General features: G+C 37.0%; 1 protein-coding gene across 2 annotated transcripts in view; it reads right to left on the bottom strand.

The window, feature by feature from the left end:
- The window catches only part of GSK3B (glycogen synthase kinase 3 beta), a 288,377-nt gene that overhangs the window by 7,123 nt on the left and 266,306 nt on the right, over positions 1-14,948 (bottom strand). For both annotated transcript variants that reach the window (XM_032150081.2, XM_032150082.2), the window contains one exon: positions 9,892-9,990. In XM_032150081.2, coding sequence (XP_032005972.1) covers positions 9,892-9,990 — 99 coding nt within the window. The remainder of the gene's footprint in view (positions 1-9,891; positions 9,991-14,948) is intronic.

The raw sequence follows: 14,948 nt of genomic DNA, 5'->3' as shown, positions 1-14,948 counted from the left end.
TATTTTTAGTAGAGATGGGGTTTCACCATGTTGGCCAGGCTGGTCTCGAACTCCTGGCCTCAGGTGATCTGACTGCCTCGACCTCCCAAAGTGCTGGGATTACAGGTGTGAGTCACTGCACCCGGCCAGGTATATTTTTATTCCCTATTTCCTTTACTATGCTCTTGCCCAACAACAACCTCTTCCAAGCACATTTTATGTGTTTCTACTTATCAGGTATCCTCTTTCTATAATAGTTAGAAATGTCTTATGACAGGTCAATCTCTCTAGAAGATAAAATTAACAGCCTGGGAGATATTATTTATACTGTGTACCTAACTCAGGATGTTCCTACTCAAGCTGTTCCAAGTGGAAATGCTTCTACCGTAAAACTGTGTCTTAGATATTAATGTTATTAACTGGCACATGAACAAATTACTCACAGAGAATCAAAGTATACCCTAAACTTATATTTAATTTGAAATTATAATTTACACTCATGAAATCAAAGTACACCTGCAAGGAAAAGATGTGGCACAGAACACTAAGGTGATTATAAAAATAGAAGTAAAATTCGGATGCCTGTGAGTCAACCCATCCACCAGGATACCTGGAAGACCTGTCAGTAAGACTGTTTATATTTGATCTGCTGGCAGCTGAGAGGTCTCAGTTCCCTGTGAGCTCAGGGGCAGGGCACATTGCATTTAAGAAGTTTGGCTGTTCAGGGTAGAAAACTGAAGGTCATGGGGACACACAGGTAACATTTTCACCGTTCCTTTAAGTTAAAATGCTTAATTTAGTAATTAAAAAAAGGGACATATAAATAAAAGTAGGTGACTTCAGGCAAGGAACTGAGGAACACTTCAGGGACACATGGAAAAATGTCTGATAGTGAATTCCAACTTAATCCAGATTTTAAATTACTTTTAGAGGAGGGGAAAAACCCAGATAAAATTTTTGACTTGATAGGAGAGAACATGTTTTGCACAGAAAGCAAGAACTTCTAGAAGTGATGTCTAGGACTGCTCTGGTGAGAATAATGACTAAGCTGGTTTGATTTTAGGTATCTATATACAAACTCACAAAGTGAACCTGAAACCTTAACATGGGGTAGATACAATCTCACTGGTGTCAGTGAATTTGTCAAAATGGTATAGTTCAAAATGGAAGTCTGTATTTCAGATGCAGAGCCAACAGGAGGAAACGGATGCAGCATTGTACCTAAAAAAGATGCACACATTAATTGGCTACCAAGTTGGTAACACCTAAAAATGTGTATGTGCACACATGCACACTGTACTTTCCCTACTCCCACTCTATGAGGACATGGGGCAATGGGGAAATAGAAAAGTACTTGTATTGACAGTGGGGAGTATCAGCTGACGGCGGGACAAACTTTCGGAAAGCAATTTGACGTTAAACTTTAAAATTCTTTATAGTTTTTGACTCTACTTCTAAAAATTTAGAAGAATAAGTACAGCTTTATGCAAAGATATCTTCAAAGCATTTTTCAGAACAACAAAACCAAAAAACCCCATCTTTGACACAAACCAAAAGTCCAAGAATAAGAAATTAACTATGGTATAGCCTTAGGATATTGGCTGAATACTATAGTCATATACCTTCACCCTCTAAATAGCCTAAGCCCATTTTTTAAAAAAGCATGTCTCTCTGCCCATTCATATATAGACTAAAACATAATGTTATGTGTGATTATCTTTGAAAGTAGAATAGGGGCAATTTTTATTTCCTAAAATAACTATACACTATTATGTTCTTGATAGACAAAAATGCCTGCTTTTTTTTTTTTTTTTAAAAAGTTGCAGACTTTTGGGAAATTTAACATCTATTTGGGTTAAGATAAAGAGAAAACAGGAAGAACAAGTTTACAAAGAGGAACAACAGGGCATGCACTGCAGCTTCTACACTAGATAGAACATGAACACAGCTTTCCCAATGTACACTGTAAAACTGGCCCAAAGGCCAGGAATAATATTAATAGTACCTGGGGAAAGGATGAGGGGGGGTAACTCTCATTTTAGAAAAGCAAGCATCTAATAAACTGACAATTTGCTTAACATTTCACCTCTCAAAAACAGTAGAAACAAACAATGAGAGAAATTATTCTGTGTTTAATTCTGCCCAACTAAAAAGAATTGGCTGGTATGTAGGTAACAGGAATTCTGGGGTGAAAATAATTGTAATTGTAAGACAAAGGGGCCACTAGCCATAGCAAAATCTGAACGAGACTTTAGCCAAATGAATTTTTAGAAGTTTGAAGAACAAATAGCTATGATTTTGTGGCTAAAGTCTTCAAAAGAGGCTAATAACTAAGAAGAAATAGAAAAGTATAAACAAAATTTTGATCAAGTAATTGCAAATAATCTCAATGTAAATAAAGTAACAGTAAGAGCTTTTCAAACCAAGATGAAGACAAGTTAAGCCTGCTGACCACGTAAAATGACAGACCTCACGCAAATGTTATCACGACTCCCCTTTCTGTTAGAAGGGTTTTCAACTTGAAAAGATGTAACAACAATCCTAATAAATAAAATGTGCCCCAAGGAAGCTGAGGGCAATCAAAAATTTTAAATGTCTTTAAACTCACAATCTATAGTCCAAGAAACAAATCTAAAATGGATTACAGAAACTCACAGCTTACAGATATTTAGGCACTACAAATTTCCCTGTCTTAAAAATAACGGTTTGATTTCCATCTTTGATATGGTTACTTTTTTTTTTTTAATGGAAAAAGGCTGAAAGTTTTCTTAGAACAACGAAGCATTTTACAAAGTGCTTTTTATAACCGCCTCATATAAATGAGCATTTTAAAGGTTGGTCTGTAGTTAAGCAAACAAGAGGAATGACCAGTCACGAAGAGGAATGACCAATCACTAAGACCACCAGAAGAGTAATTTCTAGGAAACCCAGTCAAGTTCCAATTAATTTATCAGTAACTTGAATAAAGGCAAAACATTTCTAGTAGGCTCTGCCTTGTCCTCTTTGATATGTTTTATTAGTTGCTTGGATAGAGGTAAAAAACTGACATGTTTATGAAATGCACAGATGACATACAATTGGGGAGAAAATCCAATACCCTAATACTTTAGAACAAATCCAGGATTAGGGTTTAAAGCTGTCATTAGTATGGAGGGCAAGTTAGCTATCATTAACATTTGAAGGACTTTTACATGGAAGGATCTGGATGGTTCTGTTATAATTTCACAGTAGAATCACTGACTGGAAGAAGGCATAGAGAAATACATTTCTGGGTGAAAAAAGGATAAACTTTTCTTTCTTTTTTTTTTTTTTTTTTTTTGAGACGGAGTCTCGCTCTGTTGCCCAGGCTGGAGTGCAGTGGCACGATCTTGGCTCACTGCAAGCTCTGCCTCCCGGGTTCGTGCCATTCTCCTGCCTTAGCCTTCCGAGTAGCTGGGACTACAGGCGCCCGCTACCAGGCCCAGCTAATTTTTTTTTTTTTTTTTTTTTTTAGTAGAGACGGGGTTTCACCATGTTGGCCAGGATGGTCTCGATCTCTTGACCTCGTGATCCACCCGCCTTGGCCTCCCAAAGTGCTGGGACTACAGGCGTTGAACCACCACGCCCGGCCAAACTTTTCTAATAGAGTGATGCAAAGATAAAAAGGTGCTCATTTTTGCAATAATGTCTATTACTGAATATACATAACCATGGGATAGATGACCACTTCTCAGTAGATAATGAGGGGTGAACTGAAATCTGTGGTTTTTAACAGCAGAACCATTGCATTGAAAGAAACTTTATGCTGATGACCAATATACCAAACAGATAAAACCAGAAAACTGCTCTAGTTGAAATTCCCTACAACATCTCACATTCAACTCATCTGAGCAGATGCTCTCTAAAATGGTTTGTATTTGATTAGGAAAACGATAATGTCTTGAGATTTATTACTTTAGATGTTCCAGATGAATGATCTCCTAAATGGAGTGAATGAGATGACTGGGCGTACAAAGAAAATAAGACATATATAATTTATATTATATATTTTATATATATAAATGTTGAACATTTCCTACATTGACCATTCATATATTATATATATATATTTCAGTCAACATAAGAAATTATACTATGAATTTTGCCTGGCCACAGTGGCTCACACCTGTAATCCCAGCACTTTGGGAGGCCAAGGCGGGCAGATCACTTGAGGCCAGGAGTTCAAGACCAGCCTGGCCAACAAAGTGAAACCCCGTCTGTACTAAAATTACAAAAAATTAGCCAGGTATGGTAGTGCGCACCTGTAATCCCAGCTACTTGGGAGGCTGAGGCATGAGAATCACTTGAACCCAGGAGTTGGAGGTTACATGAGCTGAGACCACGCCACTGTACTCCAGTCTGGGCGACAGAGTAAGACTCTGTCTCAAAAAAAAAAAAAAAAAAAAAAACCACACACACAAAGAAATTATACTTTGGGAATTGAGAGTAGTATGTGTAATTTTCAAGAGATTCTCATGTCAATCAGAGCCATGATTAACAATAATGTCTCTAGATACTAACGCATTTTAAAAACAACTTATAAAGAATGTTTTTTAGGAAAAAAAAAATCAACATCTATACCCACTAATTTAGCACAACAGTTTACAGTTTTGTATATTTCTGTCTAGTCCCTATCCACATGAAAATACGCATTTTGACAATAGTAGCCAACAAGGTTCATGAGATTTTAAAATTTTCTCCACATAAATTAGGATGAGTATTTCCATGAATGTCCACAAGCTTCATGAAAATTGTTTTTTATGGCTACATAAAAATGGAGATTCCACAATGTATTAAAACAATTTCCTACTGCTGACCATTCAGGTTACATTGGCTCTCCTTTTTGTTATATATTAATACATAATTTTTTATTACATGATTTATGATTATTTATGTGATTCCTCTCTCTGTACATGATAGCCTTTTTCTTTCCATAGATTTATCCTGAAGTTAAAATCCCTAAAGTGGAATTACTGAACTAAAAATTCTGAATTCTGACAGCTCTTGTTTTATACTATAATACATTCCCAGAAGTTTTTATCAACTCACATACAGTTACAGTACAACAAAAGGAACGTTGAAACATCTGCAAAAACAGTTCCCTCAGTGTTAATGTCCTCAAACTTAATATTTGCACCATCTTTACCATTTTCAAAGAAGGTGAGAAAGAATTGTGATATTTTGTTGTACTAGTCAAAGTTTGTTGGTGATGACAGAGAACAATTATATATTCCCAGAATTAGCACAGTATAATGTTAGGCCACAATCTGGGTATGAAAATGTCTATTTTCTTTTGCTTTTTTCAGAAGCAGCAATATAGAGATTTAGATTTCTGCCTATAATGTACTTAAAATTTAATAAGACTTAAATATCTGAAATCCATTTAACAGCTTTGGCTAACACTAACTGACTAAAATCCAAAGCTTATTTCACCATAATATAGTCAGTATGATCATGGTTGATGGCATCTTTGTCAATCTGCTTTGTTTTTCTGCTTTTATTCCACACACTTTAGGATTGAGCTTTGTTCCCAGGTCTACACAAATGTCAGAAAACTCCATTCTTGTCTAAGCCAGCTATAAGCAACATAAAAAGTGTCCCAAGCAGTTTATCTAGGAGCCTCTGTATTCTGATGATCTTGCTCTAGACACAAATATACTCGACAGAACCTGAATTGCAACGATGCTGAGCAACAACAGGAATGGCATTTTAACAGATCAGATGATAATTCAGTTATGGTACTCTTTTGAATTTGTATTTTAGTGATGTAAGGTCATTTTTAGATGATTTGGAGACACATTCTCACGCTATTGAAAACAGGTGAAGTATTATTTAAGTATTATTTTGCTTCTTGTTGATATGACTGTCATAAACTAAAAGTGACTCTACCTCTAAGATACGAATCATTTTGATGTTATGTGCTCCATTACACTGATTTAAATCAAGTATGACAACTAGTTTAGTTACTTAGGGGTTCATATTGTAATTAATTCTCCCCAGGGTATGTGGGGGTATATTACCATGGTGATGTAGCTTAGGTGGGTGATTAGAAATTCTTTGAAAATTTAAATTTGAAATATTTCCAGGTTCAGATATTCAAGGTCTAGAGCTTTATAGCTTAATAGTTTATTTATTTATTTATTTTTTATTTTTTATTTATTTATTTATTTTGAGACGGAGTCTCACTCTGTTGCCCAGGCTGGAGTGCAGTGGCGCAATCTCGGCTCACTGCAAGCTCCGCCTCCTGGGTTCACGCCATTCTCCTGCCTCAGCCTCTCCGAGTAGCTGGGACTACAGGCGCCCGCCACTACGCCCGGCTAATTTTTTTTGTATTTTTAGTAGAGACGGGGTTTCACCGTGGTCTCGATCTCCTGACCTCGTGATCCGCCCGCCTCGGCCTCTCAAAGTGCTGGGATTACAAGCATGAGCCACTGTGCCCGGCTTTATTTATTTATTTTTGTACTCTGGAGCAGATCCTGAAATGCTTTGTGAGGAAAGCTTCGGCTATGTCTGTAGCTTAGCAGTCCCTCCCTCTGTGTGGAGAGATGCATGTCCATTTATCCAGGAAAGAAAAGTCATAGATTCTTTCGTCATAAGAGGATGGATGTCAATCCTGCCCTCCACATGGCTTTTAAAAAAAAACATGTCTGATGTGTCCTTACTTTGCAATAACAGTAATAAAAATACCAATAACAGTTTCCTTTCACTGAGAGCCTACTGTATGGGCAGGCAAAGTGCTAATAAGCACTCTGAACACTTTATATCTTACTTCTTACAATTCTATGTAGTGGATATTTATTATTCCTGCTTCTGGACAAGGAAACCAAATCTAAGAGAAACAGAGGATATATATGTATATAATTATTATTATTTTTTTGAGACAAAATTTTGCTCTTGTTGCCCAGGCTGGAGTGCAATGGCACAATCTCGGCTCACTGCAACCTCCGCCTCCCAGGTTCAAGCGATTCTCTTGCCTTAACCTCCTGAGTAGCTGGGATTACAGGCATGCGTCACCACGCCCGGCTAATTTTGTATTTTTAGTAGAGACAGGGTATCTCCATGTTGGTCAGGCTGGTCTTGAACTCCCAACCTCAGGTGATCCGTCTGCCTTGGTCTCCCAAAGTGCTAGGATTACCGGCGTGAGCCACCGCGCCTGGCCGAGGACATACATATTTTAAGGTCTTACAAAAGAATGCAACTCACACTGACAAATTCTTATTTAAAACATACATGAATCTTAAACTACAGGCAGCCGGAAGGCCACGCAATCAATTACTTGGTCTAGACCAGCATTTCCTGAGGTATGTTTGGTGACATACTTGGGCCTTCACTACTGCAGCGCCACAGAAATCTGTTTAACTATACTGTGGTTAAACTGTTTTTGGGTTATAACGAGGGGAACTTTAAAAAAAAGTATCTATTTGAAACTCACATTTCTTGTTAGAATGATGATGTTAAATTCATTTACTGTATCTCTTTCAGTACCAAATCTGAGGCCCTAAAGGAGAAATATTTCTTAAACAGTAGGGCCAGAAACCGTTTTTTCTAAGCCACCAGTGTGCTTTCAATCTAATGAACAATGGGAAATTTTAACAGAATTATAACACTTCTTCATTTACTTTAGCCCAGACCAATATCTGAAATATCCTCTTCGGTAACTATTAAGGTACTCAAGGCATGCATTTCTCTAAACTAACTTTAGCTCTAATCTCAGCTTACTATTCCCTCTATTAACTTCCCCATACCCCAAAATTCAACTTTGGAGTAAACTCTCAAAGTTCAATGTCAGTTTCTATTTTTATGTTGAAATTTGATTTCTATAGCTGTAAAAATATACACATGTAAATTATTATTATTATTTTTCAGTTTGCTATAACCTGTATCAAAACAACATGAAAATCAGGTTATACTAGGCTCCTACTGAGCAGACAATTTGCTCAAAAACATAAGTCACAATCATTAATTAGTTCGGTATCTTGCATTAAGAAAGTTACTTTAAACTGCTCAAAACCTACTTATTTTTATACACAGTGTAAAGCCGTTCTAGTAAAACTGTAGAAATGAGCTCAGTAAGTAAATGTGTTAGTTTGGGGTTAGGGCCTTTTTCATGTTGTGAACAATTAACGTAACCTGGGCCAGTATTAAATTTGTTAATGGCTTATAGCAATTCTGTCTTGATTCTAAACAGGTCATACTTTAAAAAAATCTTTTTACCTTGAAAATTTTAAAGCAGATTTCAGCACACTTTCTCAACCTATAAAATGGAGTGGCAATGTTGTCCTAAAGTACAGACAAATAAAGACAAGTAAAGACAAATGTCCTAAAGTAATTGCCACTCCATTTTACAGACTGGGAAAATGAATAAGATACTAATAAAACTAACAAAGTTCAAAGTACTTTCTCAAGGTAGCATGTGCTGATAAACTTGGAACAAGAAAAGAGATTTTTCTTTCCAGACTTTTCCTGAACATGAACTAGAATGAAATGTTTTAAATCTTTATTAGCAACATTTTAAAAGATTAAGATTAGACAGAAACAACACCATCAAACAACGGGACATGGATTTTGACCTTACTGTTTAATGACAAGAACTAGTAATGAAAGATTTTATCTCCTGCAGCATAAATACCCTTAGGCAAAAATGGATCTGATCCAACTCAGTTCAAGACTATTTAAAGAAAATGAAGTCAGCTCCTGCCATTAGCTTTTTGGAGAGAGAGAGAAAAAAAAGGTGCCAAATTCTGAGCTCCTAACTGTGCTACCTATTATATTTCTAACTTAAAAACTTTTAAGTTTTAAAAGCATCCAGTCATTATTTGGAAGAACTTCACTTCACTCTTAAGGGTTGGGTATTTTCAGAATATCTGCAAGGATACCAGTTCTCACTAAATCAGGCCCCACCATTAGCTGGCTTCGGGCCCAGCAGCACACCCTAGCTCTAACCCGTGAATAATTTTTTTTTGGTATATAAGAGTCTTGTTCACATTCTGATCTAAATCTCAGTTAAACATATTTGCATTGCAGTTTTAGCCCTTTCAAATGATTAAAAAAATGATTAAATATAAGTATAAACTTGTATTTTATACTTTTTGAAAATATTTGCCTCTCTAGTATACCACCGTAATTTACATTCAAAGGGAAAAAAACAAAAGTGTATTATTTTCAGTAACAATATATTTATATGTTTTCAGCTATAAACATCTCATTTGATTTGATTTCCTATTGAAATTATGTAAAAGCTGTAACTTTAAAAATTTTTTAAATTTATTTTTATTTTTTAGATGGGGGTCTCACTACGTTGTCTAGGCTGGTCTTGAACTCCTGGCCTCAAGTGATCCTCTCACTAAGATGACAGAATTTAACATTATCAGAAGATATTTATATCTTATATATAAGGTACCTGGTGGGTGCTTTTGTTCTATGTTTTTTGGAAATAAAGCAAAAAATTTTATTCAGGTTTACTCATTTGGCTGTGCTGTTTTTGATATGTAAAAGGTATTAAATGTTCATACTCATCAAATGAAATGAAAGGTAATCATGTCTTTTTGAAAAACAGAATTTTTTTTTTTTTTTGAGACGGAGTCTTGCTCTGTCACCCAGGCTGGAGTGCAGTGGCGCGATCTCGGCTCAATGCAACCTCTGCCTCCCGGTTTCAAGCAATTCTCCTGTCTCAGCCTCCCCAGAAGCTGGGACTACAGGCACCTGCCACCACACCTGGCTAAGTTTTTATTTTTAGTAGAGACAAGGTTTCACCTTGTTGGTCAGGCTGGTCTCGAACTCCTGACCTCAGGTGATCCACCCACCTCAGCCTCCCAAAGTGCTGGGATTACAGGTGTGAGCCACCAGGCCCAGCCCAGAATATGTTTTTATAGAAGAGACTTAGAACGTTCTTACCTGAGGCTGCTGTGGCATTTGTGGGGGTTGAAGCAGCTGCTTGAATCCGAGCATGAGGAGGAATAAGGATGGTAGCCAGAGGTGGATTACTTGACAGTTCTATAGAAGGTTAAGACACAAATGTTAGAGTCCACTCTTAGCTTTGTATGCAAAACTATTTTATTGGTAAGAGTGAAAGTAAGATTCTGCATTAAACTACCAGTTTAGGCCAGGCACAGTGGCTCATGCCTGTAATCCCAGCACTTTGGGAGGCCAAGGTGGGTGAATCACCTGAGGTCAGGAGTTCGAGATCAGCCTGGCCAACATGGTGAAACCCTGTCTCTACTAAAAATACAAAAATTAGGGGATCAAAGCAACAAGAAGAGCTAACTATCTTAAATATATATGCACCCAATACAGGAGCATCCAGATTCATAAAGGAAGTTCTTAGAGACCTACAAAGAGACTTGGACTCCCACACAATAACAGTGGGAGACTTTAACACCACACTGTCAGTATTACACAGATCAACAAAACAGAAAAGTAACAAGGATATTCAGGACTTGAACTCAGCTCTGGACCAAGTTCTGTAGACAGACATCTACAGAACTCCCCACCCCAAATCAACAGAATATACATTCTTCTCAGCACCACATAGCACTTACTCTAAAATCCACCACATAATTGGAAGTAAAACACTCCTCAGCAAATGCAAAAGAACAGAAATCATAACAAACAGTCTCTCAGACAACAGTGCATCAAATTAGAACTCAGAATTAAGAAACTCACTCAAAACCGCACAACTACATGGAAACTAAACAACCTGCTCCTGAATGACTACTGGGTAAATAACGAAATTAAGGCAGAAATAAATAAGTTCTTCGAAACCAATGAGAACAAAGACACAACATACCAGAATCTCTGGGACACAGCTAAAGCAGTGTTTAGAGGGAAATTTATAGCACTAAATAAATGCCCACAGGAGAAAGCAGGAAAGATCTAAAATTGACACCCTAACATCACAATTAAAAGAACCAGAGAAGCAAGAGCAAACACATTCAAAAGCTAGCACAAGACAAGAAATAACTAAGATCAGATCAGAATAGAAGGAGATAGAGACATAAAAAACCCTTAAAAAAAAAAAAAATCAATGAATCCAGGAGCTGGTTTTTTGAAAAGATTAACAAAATAGATAGACTGCTAGCCACATTAACAAAGAAGAAATGAGAGAAGAATCAAATAGACACAATAAAAAATGATAAAGGGGAGATCACCACTGATCCCACAGAAATACAAACTACCATCGGAGAATACTATAAACACCTCTACGCAAATAAACTAGAAAATCTAGAAGAAATGGATAAATTCCTCGACACATACACCCTCCCAAGACTAAACCAGGAAGAAGTTGAATCTCTGAATAGACCAATGGCAGTAATTAATAGCCTACCAACAAAAAAAGCCCAGGACCAGACAGATTGACAATTGAATTCTACCAGAGGTACAAAGAGGAGCTGGTACCATTCCTTCTGAAACTATTCCAATCAATAGAAAAAGAGGGAATCCTCCTTAACTCATTTTATGAGGCCAGCATCATCCTGATAGCAAAACCTGGCAGAGACACAACAAAGAAAGAAAATTTCAGGCCAATAGATCTGATGAACATCGAAGCAAAAATCCTCAATAAAATACTGGCAAACTGAATCCAGCAGCACCTTAAAAAGCGTATCCACCATGATCAAGTCGGCTTCATCCCTGGGATGAAAGGCTGGTTCAACATATGCAAATCAATAAACGTAATTCATCACATAAACAGAACTAATGACAAAAACCACATGATTATCTCAATAGATGCGGCAAAGGCCTTTGATAAAATTCAACAGCCCTTCATGCTAAAAACTCTCAATAAACTAGGTATTGATGGAACATATCTCAAAATAATAAGAGCTATTTATGACAAACCCACAGCCAATATCGTACTGAATGGGCAAAAGCTGGAAGCATTCCCTTTGAAAACCGGCACAAAACAAGGGTGCCCTCTCTCACCACTCCTATTCAACATAGTATTGGAAGTTCTGGCCAGGGCAATGAGGCAAGAGAAAGACAAGACATAAAGCGTATTCAAATAGGAAGAGACGAAGTCAAATTATCTGTCTGCAGATGACATGACTGTATATTTAGAAAACTCCATCGTCTCAGCCCAATATCTCCTTAAGCTGATAAGCAACTTCAGCAAAGTCTCAGGATACAAAATCAATGTCAAAAATCACAAACATTCTTATACACAAATAATAGACAAACAGAGAGCCAAATCATGAGCAAACTCCCATTCACAATCGCTATAAAAAGAATAAAATACCTAGGAATACAACTTACAAGGGATGTGAAGGATCTCTTCAAGGAGGACTACAAACCACTGCTCAACGAAATAAGAGAGGACACAAATAAATGGAAAAAAATCACATGTTAATGGATAGGAAGAATTAATATGGTGAAAATGGCCATATTGCCCAAAGTAATTTATAGATTATTCAATGCTATTCCCATCAAACTACCACTGACTTTCTTCACAGAATTAGAAAAAACTACTTTAAATTTCATATGGAACCAAAAGAGAGCCCGTATAGCCAAGACAATCCTAAGCAAAAAGAACAAAGCTGGTGGCATCATGCTACCTGACTTCAAACTATACTACAAGGCTACAGTCACCAAAACAGCATGGTACTGGTACCAAAAAAGATAACATAGACCAATGGAACAGAACAGAGCCCTCAGAAATAACACCACAGATCTACAACCATCTGATCTTTGACAAACCTGACAAAAACAAACAATGGGGAAAGGATTCCCTATTTAATAAATGGTGTTGGAAAACTGGCTAGCCATATGCAGAAGACTGAAACTGGACCCCTTCCTTATACCTTATACAAAAATTAACTCAAGATGGATTAGAGACTTAAACGTAAGACCTGAAACCATAAAAACTCTAGAAGAAAACCTAGGCAATACCATTCAGGATATAGGCATGGGCAAAGAATTCATGACTAAAACACCAAAAGCAATGGCAACAAAAGCCAAAATTGACAAATGGTCTAATTAAAGAGCTTCTGCACAGCAAAAGAAACTATCATCGGAACAGGTAATCTACAGAATAAGAAAAATTTTTGCCATCCATCTGACAAAGGGCTAATATCCAGAATCTACAAGGAACTTAAACAAATTTACAAGAAAAAAACAAACAATCCCATCAAAAAGTGGGTGAAAGATATGAACAGACATTTTTCAAAAGAAGATACTTATGTGGCCAACAAACATATGAAAAAAAGCTCACCATCACTGGTTATTAGAGAAATGCAAATCAAAACCACAATGAGATACCATCTCACACTAGTTAGAATGGTGATCATTAAAAAGTCAAGAAACAACAGACGATGGAGAGGATGTGGAGAAATAGGAATGCTTTTACACTGTTGGTGGGAGTGTAAATTAGTTCAACAATTGTGGAAGATAGTGTGGCGATTCCTCAAGGATCTAGAACTTGAAATACCATTTGACCCAGCCATCCCATTACTGGGTATATACCCAAAGGATTATAAATCATTCTCCTATAAAGACACATGCATACATATATTTATTGCAGTACTATTCACAATAGCAAAGACTTGGAACCAACCCAAATGCCCATCAATGATAGACTGGATAAAGAAAATGTGGCCGATAATACATCACGGAATATTATGCAGCCATAAAAAAGAATGAGGTCATGTCTTTTGCAGGGACATGGATGAAGCTGGAAACCATCATTCTCAGCAAACTAACACAGGAACAGAAAACCAAACACCACATGTTCTCACTCATAAGTGGGAGTTGAACAATGAGAACATATGGGCACAGGGAGGGGAACATCACATACCAGGGCCTGTTGGTGGGTAGGGGGGAAGGGGGAGGGATAGCATTAGGAGAAATACCTAATGTAGATGACAGATTGATGGGTGCAGCAAACCACTATGGCACATGTATACCTATGTAACAAACCTGCACCTTCTCCACATGTATCCCAGAACTTAAAAGTATAATAATAATCATAAAAAAAAATAAGTTTTTTAAAAAAATACAAAAATTAGCCTGGCGTGGTGGCACACACCTGTGATCCCAGCTACTTGGGAGGCTGAGGCAGGAGAATTGCTTGAACCCGCGAGGCAGAGGTTGCAGTGAGCCAAGACCGTGCCATTGCACTTCAGCCTGGGCGACAAGAGTGAAACTCCGTCTCAAAAACAAAACAAAACAAACCCTACCAGTTTAACACGGGAAAAAAAACCCCACGACAAACCTCTATCTCAAACTAGCTAAACGAGTTAGTAATCAACTTACAGAAAAAGCCCACAGAAGTACTGTGATATATAACAAAGGCATTATCTGCTAAAATTATGTCTGAGAACTAAAAATATCTCGGGGAAAGATGTGGCCAAAGTTTTGGAGTAGGTATATTAATAAGACATATCTGCATCTTTCATTGATTTAAATATATTAGGTTTTCCTGTCCTACTGTGGCAATATTTGACTACAGGAAATACTGTACAAACATATTCTTTATGTTTTTAAATGGTGTTGGTGTCATAGCAAAGAGAATATGAATGAGAATGTGTATCTGTATGTGTATGTATGTACAACTGGATGTACTGACCAACCTACCCAACTGTTTATGAGCCAATGGCAGATAAAGACTTATCTAGACACTAGTGGAAAAAGGATTTGAGAAACATCTGTTTAAAGTGTCACTACTTTTATTAAAACTGAAAATGTCTTTATCCAATTCTTTACTCAGATTATTTTTGTTACTTTTTACAAGTTTGAAATAGGCTTTTTATTTGCATGGGGGAAGCTGTCTCTGTCAACTGTACTTACTTCTTTGAAGAATCAAGTTCTGTAGCAAGTAGTGGTAGCGAGCTTGTACATAAAAGCATTTGTTGTTAGTTTTAGGTAATGTGACTGTTCTCCCAGTTACTTGGGATAACCCTGGTTTATGCTTGTTACTTAAGTATTTAGCCTGTAAGTACTAATTTTCACTTTAATATGTG

This window comes from Hylobates moloch, unplaced genomic scaffold, assembly GCF_009828535.3.
Source record: "Hylobates moloch isolate HMO894 unplaced genomic scaffold, HMol_V3 SCAFFOLD_4, whole genome shotgun sequence".
In the NCBI taxonomy this organism is placed as follows: domain Eukaryota; kingdom Metazoa; phylum Chordata; class Mammalia; order Primates; family Hylobatidae; genus Hylobates; species Hylobates moloch.
The sequence above is the reverse complement of the archived record's forward strand: the minus strand, read 5'-3'. Positions and strand labels throughout refer to the sequence as shown.